This window comes from Cervus elaphus, chromosome 8 (genome assembly GCF_910594005.1).
Source record: "Cervus elaphus chromosome 8, mCerEla1.1, whole genome shotgun sequence".
Taxonomy (NCBI): domain Eukaryota; kingdom Metazoa; phylum Chordata; class Mammalia; order Artiodactyla; family Cervidae; genus Cervus; species Cervus elaphus.
Window position 1 is genome coordinate 11,455,270 of NC_057822.1, and position 26,661 is coordinate 11,481,930.

The 26,661-nt window shown below is 36.9% G+C and overlaps 1 protein-coding gene across 13 annotated transcripts in view; it reads left to right on the plus strand.

The window, feature by feature from the left end:
• EPB41 (erythrocyte membrane protein band 4.1) overlaps positions 1 to 26,661 on the plus strand; it is a 178,563-nt gene that overhangs the window by 126,071 nt on the left and 25,831 nt on the right. For 5 of the 13 annotated variants that reach the window (XM_043909494.1, XM_043909486.1, XM_043909487.1 and 2 more), the window contains exons 12-16: positions 4,067 to 4,260; positions 7,561 to 7,617; positions 7,792 to 7,833; positions 8,950 to 9,012; positions 13,566 to 13,742. In XM_043909494.1, coding sequence (XP_043765429.1) covers positions 4,067 to 4,260; positions 7,561 to 7,617; positions 7,792 to 7,833; positions 8,950 to 9,012; positions 13,566 to 13,742 — 533 coding nt within the window. Of the gene's footprint in view, positions 1 to 4,066; positions 4,261 to 7,560; positions 7,618 to 7,791; positions 7,834 to 8,949; positions 9,013 to 13,565; positions 13,743 to 15,514; positions 15,566 to 15,950; positions 16,245 to 16,895; positions 25,829 to 26,661 lie in introns of those variants that run through there. The other 8 variants (XM_043909499.1, XM_043909496.1, XM_043909489.1 and 5 more) reach the window with 5 other exon arrangements.

Consider the following 26,661-nt stretch of genomic DNA (forward strand, 5'->3'; position numbering starts at 1 on the left):
CCATCCTAAAGGAGATCAGTCCTGAATATTCATTGGAAGGACTGAAGCTCCAATACGTTGGCTACCTGATGCGAAGAACTGACTCATTTGAAAAGACCCTGATGCTGGGAAAGATTGAAGGCGGGAGGAGAAGGGGACGACAGAGGACGAGATGGTTTGATGGCATCACCGACTCGATGGACATGAGTTTGAGCAAGCTCCAGAAGTTGGTGATGGACAGGGAAGCCTGGCATGCTGCCATCCATGGGATCCCTGAGTTGGACAAGACTGAGCAACTGAGCTGAACTTCCCATAGAGTTAATATCTTCCATATTTTGCAAATGATGCAACTTTCTGCCTCTGTTTCTAACTGCCAGTTAACACACTTATACCTACTTTTCCTCATATAGCACAGATTGCAAGGGCTAGGAATACTGAAAACTTAAATCATTTGGCTCTGCAATATTAGTGTTGGATTAAAACCAAATGCAAGTGGCAAAATAACACATGGTGAAAGCATGGGCTATGCTTCTCTGATGCCAGACAGAGTCGAATTAATTCTTTGAGAGGAGGTGTGAATACACATGTATAATGATACTTTAACACAACTGTGAGCAAAATATTTTGTCACATTCCCCTGTGTTGTTAGCTTTGGTCTGCCATCTGCCATTCTTGCATTGACGGGCTTAGAGCACCCATGAAGAGCAGGGACTTGCAAGAGGCTACAGAGTTTCTACTGAAAGATAAATTAGATCCTTGGGTTTCTGTTGTTTTTTTCCTGTGTATCCCCTGAGGAGTGATTTCTTTCTCTAGAGCTCATTACAGTACATCAAGCATTTCTTTTTTGGTGTTGTGTATATGCAATACTTGTGAGTTTCAATTTTTTAATCTGTCCTGATTCATGGAATACCTTTTGTTTTACCTAATTTTTACTGCTTATGAATCTAAATTTATCAGGAAAAGTTAATTTCAGTATACTCAATTTAAGAATGCAGGAAAGTGTGTAATAAAAGTTATACAGATTTCCATGTAATTTAATTAAGATTTTAAAGTCTCAGCACATGAAGGTTAATGATCAGAAATATTAAATCATATGGAAACACACTGCATTTCTAGACATTGCCAGTGGGCTCTTACTGCAAAGTGTATGGATGTCCTCTTTTAGTTGCTGAAAGAATGAAGATAAAAAGCATAAAAAGAGTATGAGTGATTGTTTTTAAGTGAGTGATGTGAAACTTAGATGCCCAGTAATCCAAATCAAAACAGCTCTTAACTCTGTGAAAAGATCAAACTTTTGTCATAAGCATATATTGTATATTCCCTCTAGATCAGTTCAGTCACTCAGTCATGTCCGACTCTTTGCGACCCCATGAACTGTAGCACGCCAGGCCTCCCTGTCCATCACCAACTCCCGGAGTCTACCCAAACCCATGTGCACTGAGTCAGTGATGCCATCCAACCATCTCATCCTCTGTTGTCCCCTTCTCCTCCTGCGCTCAATCTTTCCCAGCATCAGGGTCTTTTCAAGTGAGTCAGCTCTTCGCATCAGGTGGCCAAAGGATTGGAGTTTCAGCTTCAACATCAGTCCTTCCAATGAACACCCAGGACTGATCTCCTTTAGGATGAACTGGTTTGATCTCCTTGCAGTCCAAGGGACTTTCAAGAGTCTTCTCCAACACCACAGTTCTAAAGCAATTCCCTCTAAAGCAATCTATACATAGTCTTTGCCCTAAATTAGGGCTAATTAACCTAGAAAGCTTATTCTGTACACATTAGAGCCAGTAACCCTTCCTACTTCTCAGTTATGACAATCAAAAATGTTTCCGGATGTTGCCAAATGTTCTTGGGGGGGTGGGCAAAATCACCCTTGGTTGAGAACTGCTGCTCTAGATATATTAGAGAATGGGAGCAATGATGCAGAGTGATAAGACTCTGGAAGAGAGTAGGGTGGAACTCAAAGTGTTGTTTTGATTATTTTAAGGACTAAAGACCAAAGGTTTTGAATTTTTTTATTTTTTTAATTAATTTTTATTAGAGTATAGTTGATTTACAATATGTTAGTTTCTGCTGTACAGCACAGCGAATAAGGTGTGTATATATATATATATATATATGATATATATATATCTCCATTCTTCCTAGATTGCTTTCCCAATAGGTCATTACAGTGTGTTGAGTAGAATTCCCTGTGCTATACAGTTGGTTCTTATTAGTTACCTGTTTTATATGTAGTAGTATGTATATGTCAGTCCCAATCTCCCAGCTTATTCCTCTCCACCCCTTCCCCCTTTGGGAACCATAAGTTTGTTTTCTACATCTGTCAATCTATTTCTGTTTCATAAATAAGTTCATTTGTATTGGGTTGGCCAAAAAGTTCATTCTAGTTTTTCCATATGATGTAATGGAAAAACCTCAATAAACTTTTTGGCCAACCCAGTAACACTGATTTTTTTTTTAATATTCCACATATGAGTGGTAATGTATGATATTTGTCTTTTGTGTCTGACTTCACGCAGGATGACAATCTCTAGGTCCATCTGTGTCCTTGCAGATGGCATTATCTTGTTCTTTTTTATGGTTGAGTAATATTCCATTCTATATACATACATATGACATCTTCTTTATTTATTCATTCATCCATCGGTGGACATTTAGGTTGCTTCCATGCCCTGGCTGTTGTAAATAATGCTGCAATGAATATTAGGGTGTATGTAACTTTTTGAATTATGATTTTCTCCAGATACATGCCCAGGAGTGGAATGGCTGGATCATATGATAACTCTGTCTTTAGTGTTTTAAGGAACATGCATACTGTTCTCCATAGCGGCTGTACCAATTTACATTCCCAACAGCAGTGTTGAAGGGTTCCCTTTCTCTACATTATCTATAGCATTTATTGTTTGTAGACTTCTTTGATGATGGCTATTCTGATTGATGTGATACCTCATTGTAGTTTTGATTTGCATTTCTCTAATAATTAGTGATGTTGAGCATCTTTTCATGTGCCTCTTGGTCATCTGCATGTCTTCTTTGGAGAAACGCCTATTTAGATCTTCCACCCATTTTTCGATTGGGTTGTTTGTTTTTTTGACATCGAGCTGCATAAGCTGTTTGTGTATTTTGGAAATTAATCCCTTGTTGGTCACTTTGTTTGCAAATATTCTCTCCCATCCTGTGGATTGTCTTTTTGTTTTGTTCATAGTTTTCTTTGCTGTGCAAAAGCTTTAAGTTTAATTAGGTTCCATTGGTTTATTTTTGTTTTTATTTTCATTACTCCAGGAAGTGGATCAAAAAAGATCTTGCTGCAATTTATGTCAGAGAGTATTCTATAAATTGATTAAATGCCCCAGCCAAAAGACATAAACTAGCTGAATGGATTGAATTTTACATTTTAATGAAAAAGTTAAAAAGAAAAGTGTCTGGTTCAAAGATTTGCTCTTAAATAACCATCAAAAAGTGTACATGTCTTATAAGAAGATTCCTTTATCCCAAGTTATTTTGTAATCATTCCAAGTTATTTTGTAATCATTCCAAGGGGGCTTAACAGAAAAATCAGACTTAATCCTCTTTTCTAGAATATATTTTTAGGTTACTGAAATCACCTATAAATAAATGCATCTTTATTTCAAAAAGTCTTCCTGGAAGAAATCAGACTTAATTAACCCTTTTTCTCCTTCATAGACTACCTTGCAAGTTCTTAAAGCTAATAGATTACAAGGTTAAACAATCTTGCCAACTTTTTAATAAAATGAGCTTTTCATTTTTTTTTTTTGTATTTTGCTGTCTACACTCAATCCCCCACTCCCCGCCCCGTCCTGCCTCCCATCCCACCCTTTATAGAATATGATCATCATCAGGAGTTTTTAGCTTTTCTGTCAGGGTTCTTCTAACTTTTTTGTGGCCACTATAGCCGTTGGTCATCTACCAGAACATTAATAATTCATTTTTTTACCTTCTGTATGTTAGCCACTGGACATTGTAACACTCATATGTGTCCTGAAGCCACAGTTATTTCACATGGTGGCTGTGAAGGTGGTACAGTGACTCTCACCTTCACTTCTCTTTCACTTTTGTCTTCTTCATGCAGCAGCGGCCGTTGAGTCAGCAGACCGAAGTCCTCGGCCCACCTCTGCACCAGCCATTGCTCCGAGTCAAGCCGCAGAGGGCGGTGTCCCAGGTGCACCTGTCAAGAAAGCACAGAAGGAAACAGTGCAGGTTGAAGTGAAAAAGGAAGAGGCACCACCTGAGGATGCTGAGCCAGAGCCCACAGAAGCATGGAAGGTATGTCGTAAGCCCAGAGGTCCAGCTCACTCACTTTCTGATTCAGAGGTGTTGACTCCTTGACCAGGAGGGTTCTCAAAGCACTGGTTTTTGTTAAATCCTAACAAAGTTATTTCTTCCTCACTCTTTCTGAAAGAAGGTAGCTCCCTTAAACCTGTAAAATATTTTCAAAGAATTACGTCATGAAGACTGTAAGCTGTCCCAGATGTTTTCAGGTGACACACAGCTTTACCCAACTTAAATTTTAAAAACCAAGTCTGTGAAACACACCAGCACTGTGATCATCTGCTTTTAAAAATAATTTTTACTCATCCAGAAGGAATCTCCACATTCCTTTCTAAGAGTAAGCTCAGCTAGTATGATTAAAATATAATTTGATTTCCTAAAATGGATATATGTGTAATGTGCCCAAAGAATATCCAGATATTATATGAAGCACATATATGTGGTTGTTCAAATCTTAAGTAACTTTATAAAAAGAAGATCCATTATGTAAGGAAAGTTATGCTACTGAGTTGTTTATAGTTCTGAGTTGATTGTACCACAGTCACTGAACTTTGTTGAAAAATCACAAGTTTTTTATTAGTAGATTTCCCAGGAGTAACTGTACCTGAACTCATCTTTTATATGTTGATGAACTTTTAAAAATACATTTAAGCAGCAATAGAATTGTGGTGTCAGTTCAGATTTATTAAAGTAAATAAAAGTCTCACTGTTGACTACAGAAATTAATAGAAATGATCTTTATAAGAAAAGCTACATTTTTATATGTCTGTTAAGAAATGTAAAACTGTGTAAGACCTTAGTAAGTGCTCTCACCTTGGCAGATTGATTAATTCTGTTCTTTTGGAGCTAGTTCAATATCTAGTTTATCTATAAAGCGTGGCCAATCTGGCTCTGTTTTGATTGTATTAAAAAAGTATTTGGTGTGACATAGTTCTCACTGTCCTTTGAGACAAACTTGAGTCCAGAGGTAGGGGAGAGTGAATGAATGGTAAGTGTTTGCATTTTTGTATCTAGCCAGATGTGCTTGCCATTGGCCACAAGGTTCCGCATCAACAGTGCCTTTTTGATGCTAGACTACTTCAGTTTTTAATGTTAGGGGAGCTCACCTAGCACTTTGACCATCTTTTCATTTATATTGCTAACTGAAAATGTTGAATTACTGGAAGTGGCAAGGGAATCTTTCTGGTGGCGAAGATTCCTTTGGCTTTGTGCTAACTTCCTTGTTCTTTCACTATCTGGCAGACACAAGTATTTTCATGAATAGGTTCCCTTTGCTTTTGGGACCTCAGCAGAGTGGAGAGATCACTTCCTGTTATATGCTCACCATTTAGGTGCCAGTAGGGGGCCTTCTTGCTGGTTAATTCTATATAAATACATTTAGAGACACTTGTATTGAGATCAGACTGAAAGCCACTTCTGATAACCTTCTATTACTGTACTATTAGTGACAGAGCTAACAGTGACTTGAGTTAATTTTATTTGTAGCAGTTAGAAACTAATTATGGCATTTGCCTGAAGCTATATTTACTATATAAAGCTGCAGTAATAATAAAGTAGCCCTGTAATTGTGGAAATCTCATTACCTAACACTAATTTGGTGCCAGATAGAGAGCTTTTTGGCATCTTGAGTCATTTGACAAGACCTATTTTGCAGGTGTGGAGACAGGACCTTTCCTCATGTGCATATTTATCTCAGTTAATATTCTCTATAGGAGTATACACAGAACTATTGTTGTTGCTTGGTCTCCATTCTTAAACTGAAGTAGAGGCTCTCAACTTCTTGCTATTGGATTGCTAAGGACCCAAAGCAAGAAGTCATTATTCATTTAAACAAGTAATTTAAGCTTTACCAAATAATTCAAAACTTCCATTTGCTAAGCATTCACAACTCTATGAAGATATTCTCTCCATTCTATCAATAAAAAACTTGAAACTCAGAGGTGAACTGACTTGTGAATAGCCACACAGCAAGTCTCCTGGGATTCAGAGCAGAAGTAACCCAAATTGTTACTTACCCCAGCAGTTAAAAGGGCTGTAGCCAGATGTGCTTGTGATTTGACAGTGTCACAAAAGTTTGGTGTCGTCTTATGTTCCTTATATTCTGTCCCAGAGAAAACAGCACAATGACATTATATTCTGAGGTAAGGCTGCCAAATGTGATCAAGAAGAAGATGTCAAGGAAATTCCCTGACAGTCCAGCGGTTAGGACTCTGCGCTTTCACTGCTGAGGGCCCAGGGTTCCATCCCTGGTTGGGGAACCAGCAAGCTGCTTGGAAGCCAAAAAAAAAAAAAAAAATATGTCAAAACTACAAATTAATGAAGTTCTGTGAAGAATGTAAAGATACAAAGTGATTGATTTGACCCTTAATAAAAACATTTTTCTCATTTTGATATATCCAGTGCTTTAGGCATTGCTTACTATTATTATGCTTTCTCTTAACAATCTTGTTTTTTAAATTTATGCTTACTCTACTTGGGGCATATAAAATGACTGCTACTAAAGGTATTTCAAAGCTAAGCAGGAGGCATTAGTTACTATCTTCCTACTACTAAGGATGAATCTTTCACATCCACCGAACACATGGGCTCCCACTCCCTGGAGAGGAGAGTACAGTGTGTTGAATGTTGCAGCTGAGCCCTGTGTGTGCTTATTTATAAATCTGCCTTGGAAGTAACTGCATGCATCAGTAACATTTGCATTGAGTTTATTTTGATGTGTTGTTGTCTAATAAACTCAAGGATTAAACTGCTTCCTTAAGTAGATTGATCAACTAACAGAACTTTTTGTATTTACCTGTTTGGTGTCCTATGTGATTTATTTTATGTGTAAAAATCTTTAAGTGTAAAGATTTTCTTTTTGTTTCTGTCATGTATGTCACACATGGATATCTTCATTTGTATGTTTGTTTTTAACTGTCATTTAAAATACTTCTACATTTTTTGAAAAGGAAAACATGACTTTTTAAAGCCTAAGTTATTATTTTTAGTAAGTACTTTTTAAGAAACAAATAGAAACATGTTTTCTTCATCAATAGAATAATTACCTTAATTTTTTTTTTTTGATCCTTTGGCTGTCCATATTACCTCTTCAGCCTTGAGAATGTGATGGTGAACTGACAGATTGCTATTGAGAGCAGCGTCCTTCTCTGTAACACCCCCTGTATGATTGCATCATTATGATTACTTATCAGTTTATTTCACAACCACCTAAAGATGTGGCTGTTTTGGAAATAATGCCATTCATAGAAACCTACTAACCTGAAATGTTTTTACCACTTTATTTCTTAAATGTAGGTGGAAAAAACCCACATCGAGGTCACAATACCCACCCCAAATGGTGACCAAACACAGGTTTGTGCCAGCAGGCCACTTTTTCCTTTTTCCCTCCCTCCCTAATTTTTCTTCTCCCATCTCCCCTGCTCCTTATATATATATATATATAAAATGAAGGTTCAAACAAACTTCAATGAGTCAATATTTTATCATTTTTCTTTCTTTTTTTTTTTTTTAATAATGGCAAAACAGAAGCTTGCAGAAAAACCTGAAGATCTGATAAGAATGAGGAAGGTTAGCCATTTTTCACTTTCACAATATCATATTACCATCACCCCTGCTGACTTTCATATTGCATTAAAAAGACAGTGATCCATTCTTTTCATTGATTTCTCTTAAGCTGGGAGTACTTTCAAGTAGCAGATGTATACACACACATACACACAAATGTATATATATATATATATATATATATATACACATATGTATACTAAAGAAATTATAATCCTGTACTATATATTGAAAATAATCATTAAAATAAACTTTTTCAGTGTGAAAACACCTTCTTAAACACAGTGAAATAATAGTGAAGGCCAAATCTATCCTTTAAACTATATAAAAAATATTTCACAGTGGCACCACATGCTTGGAATCAACAATACGCATTCAGTATTTATGCTCAATGGACTTGAGTTTGAGCAAACTCTGGGGGTTTGTGAAGGACGGGGAAGCCTGGTGTGCTTCTGTCTATGGGATCATAAAGAGTCTGACATGACTTAGCAACTAAACAACAACATTATGGAAACCATCATAGCAGCAACTCCCGGTATTGCTAATAATTACGGGTTTGGCTGTTCTGTGTCTCACTCTTCTCAACCAGGGAGTGGGATGAGTGTTTTTACTGAATAGAATATTGACTGATATGTATAAAATGTCCTTAGATCTTTCTTATGGAAGGTGTTAGAGATGTACATACTGCAGTATTACTGAATATGAAATAATGTCAAAAAGCTAAATAATGTTTTAAAACATTTCCTTACTCCATGGAACACAGAGATTCAAGACTTCTTAAAGTCATGCATTTTAAGATAACCCTCAAACAGCTTAGCTTCAAAAAGGAGCATAAAACAGCTTGTTATGTAAGAAGCCAATGAAGCCAGGAGCACTGTCTGTTTAAATAACATCATCGCATTCTCCCCATCATTCATGAACAAGGCCATCCATTTTCTGCTGGTAATCGTGTCCTCTGTGTGTCCTTGTGGTTCTGTAACCATTTCATGTTGGCATATGCTTCGCTGTGGACATTTAATTTTAAATATTTTTTTGGTTTGCCAATTTGCAGTTTTTTCCCGCAAGAACAACATTTTAATTTTTTATGCTTTTCTGTTTTTCCCTCTTTCATTTTCACAGAAAAAGAGAGAGAGACTAGATGGTGAAAACATTTATATCAGACATAGCAATTTAATGTTGGAGGTTTGTATGAACTTGAAGCTTATTTCAGTTGGTTGCCCGTAACCTGCATTCTTCGCTGATCCCCTTTCTTCTTTCTGGGCTGTGTTTGGTTTTGCATGCCGTTGCATGAGAGAACTTTAGGTTTAAGATGCTTTTGCATGTTGGTAAACGTAAAGATATGCAACCATCTCTACTTTTGAATCTTTAGTTTCCATTTCTCATACTTATCCGAAAATATATGATTGGGACTACCTCTCTGCATCCCATGGTTCCATTGTTTTACCCACTTTTAGGAAGAACAGTATCACTGTTTAAAAGTTTCTTGAATTGTCCAAGAGTATAAGTGTCTCAAGCATCAAATTTGTATGGTTTTTTAATCTTCTGAACTTAGAGAGTGTGGAAAAGTATGATCACAATTCAAAATGGACTTATGAAAATGACAAAAGAATAGTCAGGGGAAAAAAAGTGAAATACAGGAAGGAAAGAATGGAGGCTGGCATTTAATGAGTAGTTCATATGATATAAGATAGTTTAATTATAAAACAAGTCTGAAAGTGAAAGTCGCTCAGTCATGTCCAACTCTTTGTGACCCTATGGACTGTACAGTCCATGGAATTCTCTAGGCCAGAATACTGGAGTGGATAGCCTTTCCCTTCTCCAGGGCATCTTCCCAACCCAGGGATCGAACCCAGGTCTCCTGCATTGCAGGCAGATTCTTTACCAGTTAAGCCACAAGGGAAGCCCAAAACAAGTCTATGGGTATGGAATTTTTATTTTAAAGAGAAAATTGAAGCTTAGAGAAATTAAGTAATTTCTTTGCGGTTATACACTAGTAAATCAGTAAAGCTCAGATTTGTGTTAGGATCCATCTAATTATTAAACTACACTTTTCTCCCATTCAGAAATAGCAACATACTATCTGCTATAGGAATTGTAAGGTCATTATACTCAATATTGATCAGATTTTCACCAAACTTATATTAGTATACTTTATCTAGTTTCAGACTCCACACTGGATAAGGAAATAAAAAACTAACTAGAAGATTAGAGGAACTCTATGAGGAAAAATGAAGGAAATTGGAGTGATTCTATGAAAAAACAGATCATGTTTACACATCAGAAACTCTTCTCTGATGACCTAATTATGACTCCACTCAAGACAAAACCAAAAGAAATAAATATAAATTCTGACATCATGGATTTAACTCAAGTACAAAGGAAATAAAACTGTAGGAAGATGATAAATGGTTCTTGCCTTCAGGAAGCATATAATATAGGGACAAGTGGAAGGGAGACACAGTGAATAAGTAAACTGATAAAATGATTACAAGTTATTATAAAAGCTGTGAAGGAAATAGACAGTATGGTATGCTAATAAAAAGGATCTGCTCCAAATAAGGTGGACAGGGACGTTGTCTCTGATGAGGTAATGCTTTGCTGAGACCTGAGAGATGAACATGTGTAACAGTAAGTATTAAAGTGGAAGTTTGAAGAAATTTTTTTAGATAGAACTCAGCCTCCAGGAATTAGTTAACCTCATCTAATTCTTTATCAATACATATATTTTGAGTGCCTGATAGGTATAAGATACTTTGATAAAAATAAACTATGGCCAGTTTTCATTAACCATGTACTGCGTGGTGGGCACAATACCAAGTGCTTTATATATGTTTTCCTCATGTAACATGAAATTTTCTTAGGCTGCACCCTAGGACATTTTAAACTTGGTATCTAGATCTCTTTGCTTTAGCATTTTAGTAAATGAAACTAGGCCTGAATGGTTCCACTTCTGAGATTAGGAAGAATAACAGATGTCAGTTGATCTCCTTATCCTCAAGCAGTGTAACGTCTCCCAATTCCAAACATGCCTGTTTCTTGGCTTGCCTGTCTTTGATTCCTCCTAACTGGAACCTGCAGTACCAATCATATATTTGTCCTTTGTTCCATGAGGTGTGTTATGGCTTCTGAGACTCACAAAGTCCCTGTGTGTGATGTGTTTTTCCCAGCATTTCATTGACAGCCGTGAGAGGGGATTTCTAAACAAGTGTGTGTTTGAAAATTAAAGCTACTAACCAGCTTTTCAGAATATTTTCTATTTAATGACGTGTTTGGTTTGATTGCTGCTAAAGTTATAGGATGATAGGCATCAAAAGGTGTCTCACCTGAAAACAGCCAAAATAGTTTGGCTAACCATCATTCTCTATATTGTAAAAGGTCCCCCGCAACCCCCCCCCCCCCCCACTTAAGGAAATTCTCTCAAGTTATCTGTCATACTAGCAGATTTTTACAAGTATTCTCTCCTCCCCCTACTCCTACCCCACCCCCACTAATGCTTTGTTCTGGCACAAATAAGGTCGAGTTCATTTTTAGATCTGCTGCCGCCTCCTCCATCTCCCAAAGAGAACCTGTAGCAAGTGTCTATGACAATTTCTATTTGGAACAGGTCCCTTTGAAATCTTAATTTTCCTCTGTGCCCCCACAGGTTTCCAACAGAGCCAGCTAAAAAGGTTGGAGAAAGCTCCCTCAGAAGCTACTGATTTTATTGAAACATTTATTTTCTCAGATTCCAAGCCAAACAAAAGCTAAGCAGGCCAAGTAACAAATCACCAGTCTCTCATAAGTAAGAGGCTAATAACCCAGAGAGTTATGGTTTTATCATAGCATCTCTTGATCATTTTTGTTTTGCTCCATTCCCACCCTTAGCCCTCCCAAACCTGTTTAGTTGTTCTTGGCCCGAGCAGATTTGATTTTTGTCCGAAGCTAGGTCAAGAGCCATACATGTCTGGTGGGTCTCAGTTGTTCAGCCAACTACGGAGTTGTTGACAGAGCTTGTTCCTGCTTTTCTTTAGCTAGTAAACATGATTTTCTTGCTTTCAGCTAGAACAAAAGTGCAAACTGTGGTTTCCCCTTGGTGACGCCCATTTCATGAGCTATACTCACATGTCACCCAGCAGGCAATGGGGGAGCTACAGGATTGCCCTTTTGGGGTTAGTTTTCTCTTTGATCTCAGATCACATAAACCTCTTTCAGTCTTGCAAAAATAAATAGACTACTAAATGAATTTTCTGAATGAATATCTCCTGAATCAAAATTGTGTCATATGCCTCACTGATTCTTTTTCTTATACTGTATTCTCTTTGACATTGCTTTTGAAGAAAATTTACTTAATTGAAGCCTCTATTGCCCCAGGAGAAACTTTTTAAGCAAATTTTTGTTTAAACAAGTTCCTTCCCCACCCCACCCCCCTCAAATGAGGCTGTTCCCATGGAGCCAAAAAAAAAAAAAAGACTAATCCTCAAAATTCACAGAGCATATTAAGAGATATATTTAGTATTGTGCTTTTCTTGGATACAGAACTGCCTTGATATATAATAAACACAGAATTTTTAGCAGTCATCAAGTGACAGGCTCCCACATGTTTTGATTTCAAGCACAGATCTTTTGAGTTTTTTTGAAGAAATATGTTGGACAAAGAACATTTGAGTTTTTGTCTTCACATTGTATTTCCCAGATTATTTCTGGCCTAGTCTCTCTTTTGAAAGTTGGTTTCTGCCTCCTGTTACATAAACTTGAATGCTATTTATTATGTCATTTCTAGCTTTATTTGTCCAGTTTTGATCATTTCTCCTTGGAATATCCCCCATGAGAGTTTTTCCCTAGTTGTCCGGTAGTCACATCTGCCCGAATAGTTATTTTAAGTTGTCAGTGAGACATAATAAGGTATTTGACTTAAGTTCTTATTAAATTGCTCCCCATCCATTGACAGTTACTAGAAGACAGTTCCTATTTTGAATGGTACTAAGGGATGAAGTAAAGCTGTCAGAAGGTAGAAAACATAAGGCTTTTAGTGTGTGTGGATACTATTGACAAAGAAAAAAATTCCATTATACTGTATACCCCTGAGTAATTACTCAGAGATAATAATAATCTGCTCTGGAGGCTTGAGCCAGGAATTTCAATAATACATTTTTGTGTCGAGAAGAGGTTATTCCTGTTTACCGAAACCCAACAACAGCCACCCAGTAATAAGAAAGCAAAACTCTCTCCAGGTAGAGATAGAGGGATACTGTGCAGTTGCAGTTCATTAAGGCAAGGTAGCCAGTGGTGGGAGTCAAATCTTTCACCATGTCCTTCCTGTTACAGTTTCTCCTTATCTATTGCTATCTCCACCCTGCCTGAGCTGAGCCTTAATCAGTTCCTATCAAGATGAGGCTGAATGGGCTGTAGGATTACCTGCTTGGAATGAGGAATTGGAGATCCAGAGCTGTGACATGATGACATGATGGGAAGAAGAGTTGTAACATTAAGGAGTGAGCTCTTTATGGGTTCTATAACTGCTAAGAGCTATAGGGTGATGATGCTTTACTGCTTCCAAGAAAAGCACCATGTTAAAAAAAGACAAGAAAATATACTATATTGTATATTTACAATTTGAATGCAATTTATGGATTAATAACATCTATCCTGGATGTGGAGTCTTTTCTACCAGTGCCCATAGTATTCTATGGGCTTCCGTTGGTGTGGTCTTTTCCCTGAGTATTCATTATTTTGCATCTTTGTCCTTTCAACTATAGGATTTAGACAAAAGTCAAGAAGAGATCAAAAAACATCATGCCAGCATCAGTGAGCTGAAAAAGAACTTCATGGAATCTGTACCAGAACCCCGGCCTAGTGAATGGGATAAACGCTTATCCACTCACTCTCCCTTTCGAACACTTAACATCAATGGGCAAATCCCTACAGGAGAAGGAGTGAGTACTTTGTCTGTGTGACGAATGGTGAGAATGAGTGAAATAAATGCTTTTGTATATTGATAATCTGTATCTGAAAGTTTAGAGCTGAAATTTAGCTTTGGTGTCTCATGAGTTCATTCCAGCTTTAAAGCATTTGTAATCAGACACTTACTTTTTAAGTCACGTGGACCACCCAGTCCAGTTACGGGAGCCATTTAGAGCGACCAGTCGATGATTAGGCCCTGAGAACTGTCTTTGCAGCTGCATGCTTCTGGCTAGTGTATGTTTACAAATTGACCATAAGCCAGTAGAACTTTATGTGCAAACTGTGCCTTCAAGGACCAGAGACTTTACTAAATTTAGTAAGATCAAAATTGGAAAGGGATAAGCATTTTTTAAAAACTTTGTTTGAACACTTGCACAACTTAGAAATGTCTGGAATGGTTGACCACAATTATATAATAAACTGAGGCGGCCTCTAAGCCAGAAAATGGAGAATACCAAGTCTTAATGATTGTATTTCAGTTTTAGAAGAACTATTGATGATTTATTTTATGAGTAACATCAAATTTAATATACTATTTTTTTTGAGATAGTCACAGTTAGAGGTGGTGATACCTTTTAGAGGCTGTCCTTTTTCTATTGTTGTCATTCCCTATTTTAGAAATCCTACACCTGAATAAATGAATCTGTGTAATGAGAACATATTGAAAGTTACTTTGAGCACATAGTCAAAAATCCTTTACTTAATCTTTACCCTGTACAGGTTAAGTATGTATGTGTGTGTATGTATATATATAGTCATAGTCACAGGTAATGATTTTAAAATTATATGCTTATTTTCCCTGAAAATAATAGCAGTTCTATTTAAGAAAGGTAAAGTGATATCTTAATAACTTTTCAAAATTTAGTTTTTATATTCAGAGTTCATGGTAAACTATTCCAACTTACTGTTTAGTTTCTGGAACTGGAGAAGATAGTAAAAGATTGTTCACAAAGGATACATTTTATATTTTTCAAAATGTGATTAAAATTGGCTAACAGCTCTCCAAATAGAGTTGAACCACTTCACCAAGAAGGCTGGAGAATTCCTGAGTGATGGGCAGTGAAAAAGCTACCAGGGATGACAGGATGCAGCTTTTCCTGTTCTCTGTCCTCAGCCTCCGCTCCCTGGTCCTTAGTCCCGATCCCAAATCTGGAGCACGTGCCCTGGGCCATGAGACAGTGACCGCCTTCTGTAAGCCCATGACCTCATGAGAAAGCACTCGTTGCTACCTCACCTGGCTAACCCTGCAACCCATAACTGCATATTTTCTAAATATGTTTTCTTTTGACTCGTTGCAGGTAATAAAAGATGGTCAAATACTTTGAAAAAGTAACTTAGTACCCTCTTGGATGAGGTTTGGTAAATTCAAACCAGTCTCCGTTTCCAGAAAAATAATCTTATGTCTTAATAGAAACCCTTCAGAAACCATCTCAGGGCTGGTTTAGGGAATATCTGTTTCATTCTGTGGATTTTGAAGAAATGACTTTTACAAATTAAATTAGATCAGTATGGAGTCCTTTAGCTCTAGGGTTATGGTATTACCCCTCTAAATGAATAATGTAATAAATTAGAACTATCCTGTGATAACCTTTTATATAGGTTAATTCCACTTTCTGGCATATCTTACTTTTTCTTTGATAATTAGGGCAGTATTTCTGTTCCCTGGGGATACCTCTTCCGCCTTTGACAGCATTGTTGTTGCATTGCAAGGCAACTGAATTTTATGTAATTTGTGTGTGACCAGGTGAAGAAAACCTCTGTCCTTCCCTCGGAAAGAAAGGTTGGTGGGCCGGAGGTAAAGCTGCTGTTGTGACTTATGCTTCTCCACCAAAATTTGCTCTTGTCATGGCACTAAGCAGAGAATCCCCCAAACTGGACAGCAGCTGCTCAATGAGTTTTTTTTTTCTTTTGGCTATACTAGTAGATTCATATCCACCGCCTTTGGACCTAACACACATAACATTTTCACTGCTGCATTTTGCAGCTTTCAATTTGCTTATTTCGGCGCATGGCTGGTTGAAAAGCTGCATGAAGATGTAAATATGTATTCAGAGAGAAAAACGAATTTAATTGTACCCTATTCTTTTTATGTTGTCTTTCTTCTCCCTCTTATGTTCTTTTAAAAATCATTATAATTTTGCATCCTTTATTTTCCTTTTCTTCCTTTTTTTGCTGACCAGTCCCCCAGCTACTTTCTCCCTGATACATATCACTTAGGGGTGTGCAAAGAACCAGTGTCGAACTTCCGAACAGATCAGAGAAGGCTGGCTCAACTGAGAGAACTTAGAGCCAAGTTTTTCCTTTCATAGAAAACATCTGTCTTGACTGGATGGCAGAGTACAGGAACTGCTGGGGGAGAAAAATTTCTCAATTGGGAAAAAATAATTTTCCTTAAAAGTATCAAAAACATTTGCTTAATGTGATGTATAAACCTTTGTGATGGTCCTTATTATTATTTTAAATCATGATTCTGAGTGGGGGGTAGGGAGTTTGTAACTATTGAGATTTGAGAGGGTTTGGGTTAGGGTTTTTTTCCTGGTAGATCTTGGAGGCTCATATAAACTTTTATACTTTTGTTTTTCTTTTGCAATCTTTGAAATGTATAGGATTAAGATTTTTATTCCCTTGAGCAAAAGTTAATTGCCATACTGAATGAACTATTGCAGTTTTTTTAAGCCTATATGAAGAGATATGAGGATAACATTTTATATTCTGCCATTCTATTTGTAATAAAAGTAACTTTTCTGATGGCAAGAAGGATGCTTCATTATTAATTTGTCCAATTAATCTAAGAAAAATTGGCAGCACCAAAGCAATGAAAAATGACCGAAAATTTGTGTGAATATCCTTAAAAGAGGAATAAATACTGTAACTAATGAAGTCCAGTGATTCCTTGAACTTTGAGGACTTCTGATCTTCATTCATTCACTCAGAAAATTACCTATTGAGTACCCTACTGTGTTATAGAAACTTTGCTAGGATAATTGCCAAAGCAAAGTAAAATACAGTGTCCAAAAGATCTTCCCAAATCCTTTGCACATCCCCAAGTATCATTTTTGAGCATTTTCCATCTGTCATTTTGTTCATCTTTCTCTGTCTTTCTTGATCTTCTACCGTGAAAGCAGACACAGGAACGTGCTCTGTTAGTGCAGGACGAAGAGAAAATTAAAAGGCAAGAGAGATCTACTGAAAGAGCCTTGCCCCAGCAAGAAAACGAAGAAACTCTTCCCAAGGTTTCTATTCCAATCCCTGAGGATCACAAGTTTCTCAAAAAGTGCCACTTCTCCTCTAGTACTTTTTCATCTCCTCGTATTCCTTTCGTGATGTCTTTTCTCGTGGTTCTTGCATTGGCTGTCTGGTGGTTGGTCTTTCTGTGATCGGAAAACAGGGGTCTCGTCTGAAATGTCAAGACTAAAACCATTGAACTTTGTCGTTGGCTTTTACTATGTTACCTCCTGTGTGTTACCCTCTGATCTTGATAGTTCCTATCCCAGGGGAGCGCTTGTGGTCATGTTCTGTCAATACAATGTTACTCTTTGTAGACAATAAATCATGGGGTACAAAGGAGTAGCCATGGATTGCCAAAGCCAGTTTTCCTCACGGAAGTTTAACAAGTTTAGGCAAATTGGGTTTAAGCATGCGGCAGGTTGGCACTTTCCCCAGAAGCATTCACTCTGTTATCCTGCATGTTCTTATTGTTTACTATTGCTCTGTACTCCTCTCCAGTGCTCCTCACAAAGCAGGGAATCCTGTAGACAAGTGTGATGGAATGTCTTCCTAATCCTTGATAGTTACTTGTGTGGCATGGGCTTTGTAGTTTAAGAAAAAATTCAACTTGCTAACCTTTCCAAAGCCTTAAAATGGTACATTTTAATCTATGAATCCATAACCACTCCTTTTCTTGAGATATCAAGCCAGTACATACAAAAGCCTTTTTCAAAAAAGGGCTTTTGACTTCCGTGGCCTTCTTATGTATGTTTCTGAGGTGAACAGGGACAAACAACTCTTATCCTGCCCAGTGTACAGAAGAGGTCTGCAAAAGTTAAATGCATTTTCCACAAATGTAATGTTGATGATGTAAGGAAAATGGTGCTGGTGCCTTTAACCTCCAGCCAGGGCTGAATTTTCCAGACTACTCTGCCCATCTTCAAAAGTCCTGGAATAACAAATTTCTTGAAGATCTGGACATACACATACCCTTCTCTGAATTAGAATACTGTGTTACTTCTTTATTGAATTAAGTAATTATACTGCTAAAAGCAATATTTAGCCATTATGATAAGGTTAAAGTATATATTGATCTATTTCATTTTTCTGATAGATTTCAGACCTGTTTATTCTTACATGTGCGTTGAAATTAATTGTCTTTAATCCATGGTCTTGTGAGCTAAGGCTCTGTTGTGACAAGTACGTGTCTTCTGTTTGCATGTTGATTTTTAAGGCTTCCCTGAAGTAAATATGCGTGTGCTCTCTCTTCACAACCCAACTCAGATGTCTAACCTGTTTTTCTCCCCTCAGTATTAATGAAATCTTGCATGTAGCCTGCTTTTTATGGCACTTGAATGTACCAATGTGGATGATTTGGTTAATGTTGTCTCAAATATTTTGTTTTGAAATCTGAGTTCATAGAGTTGTCAAACTGAGATTATTGCACTTTACTTCTCAATACTTTCCAGCTGATGAAACTTCTAAACAAGACTTTTTAAGGTGGTAGCTTCTTAGAGTTAAAAAAAAAAAAAAAAAGAGAACAGTAGAGCCAAGACTCTTGTCCTTTAATACCCACCACTGTTATTCTATTTTTTTCTGGAGACGTGTAGAAATAATACTCTGGCATTTACTGAAAACTGTGACTAGGTTATTATAGGCTCTCCAAAAAAGATGGGAAAGAAGTGAGAAGCACGTTAAAATTTAAAATCTGGTATAAGTGTATATCTTTCATGTCATAGGCTATGTCTGTTTATAAGAAATATTTTGTAATTAAGCATATTTATTTATACTCATAATAAGGAAGGAGAGACCTCAAATCAACTTGAGATATTGCAGAGCTGTTCTGTAAGACAGAAAGTGATCGTGGTAATACTCCCCTTTATCTGAAATAGACATATGGGAACTTTCCTTATGAAATAACAAAACTATAGTTATCGGTTAGATTCTTTTAAATTTTTTTCAAGAAACAAGGAAATACTATTAGGATTTTATTGATACTTTTATAACTGTTTCAGATTATATTTCCGGTTTTCATCCTTGTACATAGCTTTTTACTCATTATTATTGTAAGCATCACCTTGAGTTGTGTTTCCCTTTGTATTGGAGTTGATTTCAAGTCCATTAAAATTCTAGTGTAAGCCAGCAATACTTTTCGGTTTTCTGAAGTGCAGCAGGAGTTCTCAGATGGTCAAAGGAGAGGCCTTTTCTTCTGTTAATAGAGTAAGAATGGTTGAGACGAGAAGGGCCAATCCTTTGACTAATAAGCTGGCCAGTGCAGTCTCAAAAGATATGCCTGTCACAGTTATCTTAGGGAAAATATTTTACACTGCTGTCCATATGTATAACATAAAGCTGTAAATAGTCTTGGTTTTCCTCTCATACCTCATTTCATTCTTAATACCAGAAACAGATCCAAATAACTGTGTGTTGGTTTTGGCTTGATTCAATCTTCTTTTTTTTTTTTTCCTTCTACCTTCTTAACAGCAGGTTGATGAGTAAAAAAACAGTGGGGACTAATTAAAAAGTCTTGGGTTTTTGCCTTGGTTTTGCTACTAGTTTATTCCTAGGGTGACTCTGAGAAGCTGACTTAACTCCTTGGTGCCCAGAGTTCCACCTAATAACGTAGAGACAAACCTACCTCTTGAGAATGTTCCAGGAACCAGAAGCTCTGGTGGGCGTGAAATGCTTGATCTTTTGGGGACAAGAATTTTTTTTTAAAAAAAAGCAAAGACACATTTGCTTCTTGGATTTTTTTAAAAATAAAAGTAAACAATTAGATAGCTGTATTTATTTCCATCTACTCCTTACTGATAGTTGAGCAAACATTTAAAACTACTAAAGTTAAGAATTCCTCTTACTCTTAGGCAATTCATCTTACCTCCATGGTATACTTAGAGTGGACCATACTTGAAAATAAATCCAGCATCTATGTTTTGGACCTGGCTTTTAGCCATCTTCTTATGCTAATGTATGGATTATGAAGGAGCTTCAGTTTTCATGGGTCAGTTCCAATACTTCTTTGTATCTTTAGCAAAAGTTTTGAAGGGAGAAGATACTGACTCTGTTGACTAACATGAGACTAGGGATTATCTGTGGACTAGATTTTGTTATCATCTTAGATCCTAGTACATTTCTTCCTATTAATTATTACTGTACTTCCTATTAAACATTACTTAAATTCCTGTAGATGTAAGACAATTCACTTTTTCCTATATTCCTTAGTCACTATTGTAATATTTCCTACAGAAAAGGATATAAGACTTTTTTTGCATCAGAGGTTTGGTTATTTTTTTGAAGGCATAACCAATCAAAATTTATATTTAGACTTTACCAGTGGCCATGTAATTACAAAAGGAAGACAGAAAATTCAAAAATAGTATGAAATACTAGGAAGTTGCTTTTTTCTTGCTAAGAGCATTGAGCAGAGTAAAGCTATATAGAACTTTTCTACCAAGTGTCCTTCACTTCTGTTCTTCATAGAAATTATAAAATCCCAAAGTTTTTTGCAACGTTCTCTGTCAAACTGAGAGAGACTATTGTTATATTGATTCTATTACATATGGAAATTCTGCTTTTTCCCCCCACTGCACTCAAATGAGCAGTTTGTAGTTTTGGTAATAGAAGCAGAGACATCTCTTTATCTGTGGGATGACTCCATCTGCCTCCTCTACAGTGCAGGGAAGAGTGTCCATAAGTCTGGCTCATTTCTACTGCTTTTACCCCTTATTCCTAGGGATATTCTTTTTACTACATCAGAACATGATGCAAAAAGAAACAGGTTGGTGTGGACCTTAGGAATGGATGTGGTTAAGACGTTGTTAAAGTGAGGAAGCCATATAAAGTTAGGTTGGAAGAGGAAGAGGGGTAGCTATGATCAGCAATTACAAATTCATGGAGTATTTCATTTTGTAAACAAAATTCCTACCATATAGAACTTGAAAGAGAAAAAGAAGAGAAAGTAGAGTGGTTTTACTCCCACAGATCAGAAATAAAGGCTGAAAGCTAAGTAAGTTTAATAATAGTCTAACCAAACATACAGATGACAAATTGCCAAGGAAGCATCTGCATTGAGAATGCTTTTCTAATCTTTTGTGATTGATATACTAGAAGGGAGCCCTCCAGTTTATCACAGTCAGAATCCCATTTGGGATAAATAACAGGATAAATTTACTCTTAAAGATTAAAGGAGGTGGAGAGGCATAGAGACCCAACTCTCTTTTCAGGTCCCCCAAATCAATAAAGGATGCAGTTAAATCTCTCATTTTCACTCCTACTGTCTCTTTAAAGAAGAGTTTCCATATGTACAGAATCCTGTCTCAACACAGGGGATTAGAATTAAAGGCAAAGCACTGTTTACTGATATCCATTCTTCAACCACTGCCCTCTAGGCAATGTATTGCAGGGATGGGAAGCAAAGAGGCAGCATTATCAGAATTTTAGGGTTGGACAGGTCCCCAGTCCAACTCCTCTCCCTTCCAGGGCTTGATTCTTCTGTGCAGTATCATGTAGAAATTCAGAGACCAAGGGGTCTCCCAGCCTCTGATTAATTATCTCCCAGGATATAACATATTATGTCTTTGAACATGCCAGATCTTTGGGTATTAATCACTGATGTATTCAGTCAGTCTGTTTCCCTGTAGCTTTCCAAAGTCTGGGTCCTAAGTGGAGGCATTCTGAAGAATTTTTCATCCCCCACATATAAGCTCTTCACAGAGTTAAAAATAAGTCCTGCTGGAACTAGTCACAGTTCTTGCCCTCAGATAACTTACCATCTGATATCCGGGTCTGTCCCAGTTTTCCCCCTAGCATGTTATCCTTCTGCTTTTTTCGGCCAGCTTTTCTTGTTTTATCAGCTCTTTTTCTTTCTGGCTCCATTGGTTAATTCCCAATGGTTTATTCAGTTTTATGTCCCTACCCATTGACTCTGCCTCTCTAAAAGAACATTGTGAAGTTCCTGGAAATCTCAACTTCACCATAGATCACAAGGCACAAGGGGGTGTTTATTTGTTTTTTAGATGAAGAAGTTGGGGCTGGGGTGGGATAGTTTTGTAGCTTTGGAAGCTTTTTGTAGCCCAGAACCTGTTGACAAGATTGTATTGCTGTTATTAGTATACCCTCATGAAGCATATCCCCAGAGTGTTCATTCAAAGTTTGCTTGCCTTCTCTGACAGCCTGGCTAACCTTTGCATCCTCTGATACTCCCATGTGCTTTGATTTATTCCACTTTAATATGATACAGTTACGGAAACTTACTTTTTGTGTAACATTCTGATGATGATGTAGAGCCCCACCAGATAAAGTGATACTAAAATTTTGAAATATTAATCTCTCTTAGTTTTGTCTGTCTCCTCAAAGCCATGAGGTTCTCAGAGGTGTGAAACCTTGTTTTGTTTTATTTCTTTGCCAAGATACCTCTGTATCTCAGATACATAACCAATAATTAATATTTGCCAAATTGAATTAAATAGTTCTACGGTAACGGATAAAGTCCAACTTTTCACTTAGAATCTCTTGTACCGGGGCACAAATTTGTAGCAAGTGATCCCCACACGCCCAATCAATACATGCGGGTAGCCCAGACAATCCCTATTCAGCCCAGAAGCCTCTCTCCCACCTGTTAGTCCTGGAGTACAGTCCTTGGTTTATTCAAAGAATCTACATATAGTTCTATGATGTTGTCAGTCTGTCTTGTTAATGTCTTATAATTTGATTCAGTTAAAAGCTCTTGTCCATTTATCACAGTAATAATCAACTATTTTCACTACAGACTGTCAATATTATTGAGTCCAGGGTACTTGTTTATGTGTGTAAATTCATCCCGGAGTGTGATATCGTTAAGAGTACCTGTTATTTGACATTTTGTTTATCTAAAATACAAGAGCAGTTTGGTACGTTTGTCTTGTGTTTTACATGATATAAAAACACCAAATGTATCAAACTCTTGAGCTGTCAAGAGTTTTTGTGTATCAGATAGGCCAGGGAATCACAGACTTTTCTGTAAAGAACCAGATAACATTTTAGGCTTTGCAGGCCATAGCGTCTCTGTCAAAACCACTCAACGTTGCCATTGTAGAGTAAAAACAGCATTGACAATAATAAACCAAGAAACATGAATGTGTTCCAATCAAACTTTATTTGTGGACACTGAAGTCTGAATTTCTTATCACTTGTATGTGTCACTAAATATTTTTTCTGTGTTTTTCCTAGCCATTTAAAAATGTAAAACCATTCTTGGCTCATAGCCGTACAGAAGCAAGGAAGGGGCTGGCTTTGGCTGCAGGCTGTAGTCTGCTGATGTCTAGAAAACAAAACTGATTAGTTAGACTTTCTGCCTTTGTATTGTTTCAAAGAGCTGTAGTCACTACCTTAGCATCTTCATTCAGCGTTGAAGTATTTTTGGTCTTGTTTATGATTAGAAATGGAAAACAAAAGACGAGGCACTCATTCCTATTTATCTGGCCACCAGGATACACGTGAACTGTAAGCTAAAATATCATCACTAGCGCAGCACCCCACCTCTGTCAGTTTCTAGACTGTTCTCTGTTAACTATGCTCTTAACATATTCAGTGACAAATTCAGTTAACCCCTCTGTTCTGTTGGATTTTTAAGGTTCCCAAATTCACCTTCTCTTTAGCCAGGTTTTAAAGATGAACATGGTAAGAAAATGACATGATTTTCACTCTGAACTTTTAGTACACCAAAAATGTATAAATTTAAGGTTGGGTTATTTGAAAGGTTCCCCTTTCAAAATAAAGAGATTTCTCTGAGAGGAATTCCCTAATTCAGGGCCTACTTGGGCAGTATTTACCAGTAAGTCAAAATAAAGTTATATCCTTTTGGAGGCATCTTTGTGCCCTAGTCAACATGGTTGTGTTGTAAAGGATTTCTTCATATCTGTGACTAGCTTTGAGAGGTGCTCTGTAATACATTCCTAAAACTTTGTTCCGTTCAGTCCCCTGGTCCAGGATCCTTCAGCTATGATACTCAGTGGAATAAATTGTTTATACATTAGCAGTTGAGCAAGATATACTTCTCCTTTGGGGATATTTTCTTTGATGTTTTTTCACGTTATTTGCTCTGTTATTATGTAAATTTATCATGAATAAATCTTATTGCAAGTCTGATTCTGGTTGATACTAATCATTAAAGAAACAGGAGTCAGCGATACTGCACATATATAGACCCACTACCCAAAAGCAGGATGAGGAGGAACCTCTGCTTCAGCAGATCAGCAAGAGATACTGTCAGCCAGTCTTTCTAGAACAATTCTCTTGTTTTCCCCATATTTTCATTATTTTCTGTGGCCCAGTAATTGTCTTACACTCAGTCCTAAAACAGAGATAATTTATTGACATGCATTCAGTTCTGAGAATATTGTTTTAAATCTGCTTTGGAACTATTTGACTTATTTATACCAAGTTTTAAAAATAACTTTTTTCTAACCCACATAATCAGTCACTACAACACATGTAATTATCACATCTGTTAGAAGCATTTTTAATATGCTGAATTTTGTCTTTTTTTAAGAAGCACTCTACAAATTAGTAGTTATTAATACTGCTCTGATCATATTGAGGAATGAAGATATATTGCAGGAAAAAGAGATTTTTTTCCTTTTCTCTCTTTTTACTGCAGCGGATGGACAGGTATGGACATGTGGGTGTGCAGAGAGCTTGCTTTTATAGTTAACAGAAGGCTCACTGCTCAATCCATCCCTTATTTCACCATGGGCAAACCTTACCTCTTATCTTCCTCTCATGGTCCTAGGTTCTATTATATTACCCAGGTGGTTACTTAAAACCAACACTACACATTTTGAAGTGGCATATTTACTAGCACAAAGTATGTACCTTGTGGCCATGTCTGAGTAATATAAAATTTTATAGTGTTTCTCTACATTCCTTTTAGGAATTGATTGAAAGTGTTAACATGGAAAGCCATTTTCATTATTATAGGATTTTTCAGGAAAAGAAGACACAGCTAATTAATATCTGATTCTTGTTTTCTGTTGTATGTAGTTCTGTGGAACCAAGATGCTATTTTCTAGATATCAGATCGGGGTATCATGTTTTTCTTAAGTCCTTATTATGGCTTTAATCATTTTTGGAATTGGGACTTCTGAGAAATCCTGCTAAATATGTTTGTGTTCCATACTAAGTGATCAGAGTTTCTGTGCTGATTATAGCTTCTTGCTCTCCATCTCTTCAACTCAACCCTTCTTAGTATAATGAAATAAAATTGGCTGACCAAAGGCTTCTGGTCTCCTAGACGTGTTTAGTATAACCTTTAATATATGCTCAATCACTTTGATTTCTATAGCTCTATTCAGGTTTGAGAGCCCTCATTTGATCTGTGGAGTCCTTGCTGGTGAGTGCAGTGTTAAAGCAAAATTTTCTATTATGTAATAGTTAAAATTTTGCATCAGGCACTGATATTTTACAGCAATTTGCTTTTGCATTCACCTATTCTGGGGATAATCTAATAACAGCACTATTTAGGAAATGATAAAAACTATTTTTGAAGGATAATTGTCATTGGCAAATTCCATTTGCTGGCATTCATGAGAGGCTGCATTAGAGTGATTTTCCTGCAATAGGCAGTTCTACCAACTGTAATTTAATAAAGGCCAATGTCTTCCTAAATAAGCTCCTTTATCCAGATGTAGTTTTTATATGCCAGAGAATAGCATTGGACCATGAAAATGACTCAAATTTTGTGGAGAAGCTAGCGAGCACCCCCAAGGATGAATTTCTAGCCAAGGACCACCAGTAGCACACCAGCTTTATTTAAAAAAAAAAAAAGAAAGAAAAAAAAGTAGGAGAGGATATAGACAAGAGAGAAAATTTGGGATGAAGATAAACATGTTGTATGATTAGGAATGACACCCTAGAGGGGAAATCCCTGGCAATCCAGTGGTTACAACTCGCACTTCACTGTCAGGAGTCTGGGTTCCATCCCTGTTCACTGTATGGTGTGGCCAAAAAAAAAAAAAAAACATACTAGAGAGGAAAGATAGAATTCTAAAATCATCTTTTGCTAGCTGCTTGGTCACTCTGTTGTTAGTTTATCCCCATCTTGAGTGTTTGTGGTCCTAATATCCTTTTCTAAACTGCCAGTTGGTCTGAGTTTTCCACCAAAAGTGTATCAAAACTATTATTTATGAAGCTTTTGGGGGTGGAGGGGCCAAGGGGTGTTTTTCTTTTGGGTGATTTTTGTTCTCCTTTCTTCATTTGCTTCCTTTTTTGGCTGAAGAATGGGCTACTGCTGCTTGACCTGTCATCTTTATGTGCTGTTTACACATGGCTTTTACAAAAGAAGCCATTACCACATCTGATTTATCTCTTATTGCAAGTGCCCCTTTAAAAGCATTTGTTTTAACTTAACAAATTAAAAAAACAAAAATCACCAGGTTAGCATTGTTATACAACCAAGGGAAATACTGATATTATTAATTTTTCAAAATAGGGATAAGATTATAAATATTAATAAGATAGTAAATGTTTAAAAGACATATGTTTTGTTTTTTAGAGCTTTTTCCCAAGGCACTTAAAGCCATTCTTTGCTGAGACATAAATTTGCCATATTTTGTTAGAGAGAAGTATGTGGAAAGAAAGCACTCGCAATTAACTGATTTTATCAGGATTGGAGTCTACATTTTTTAGTTTGCATGTTGTAGACCTTTT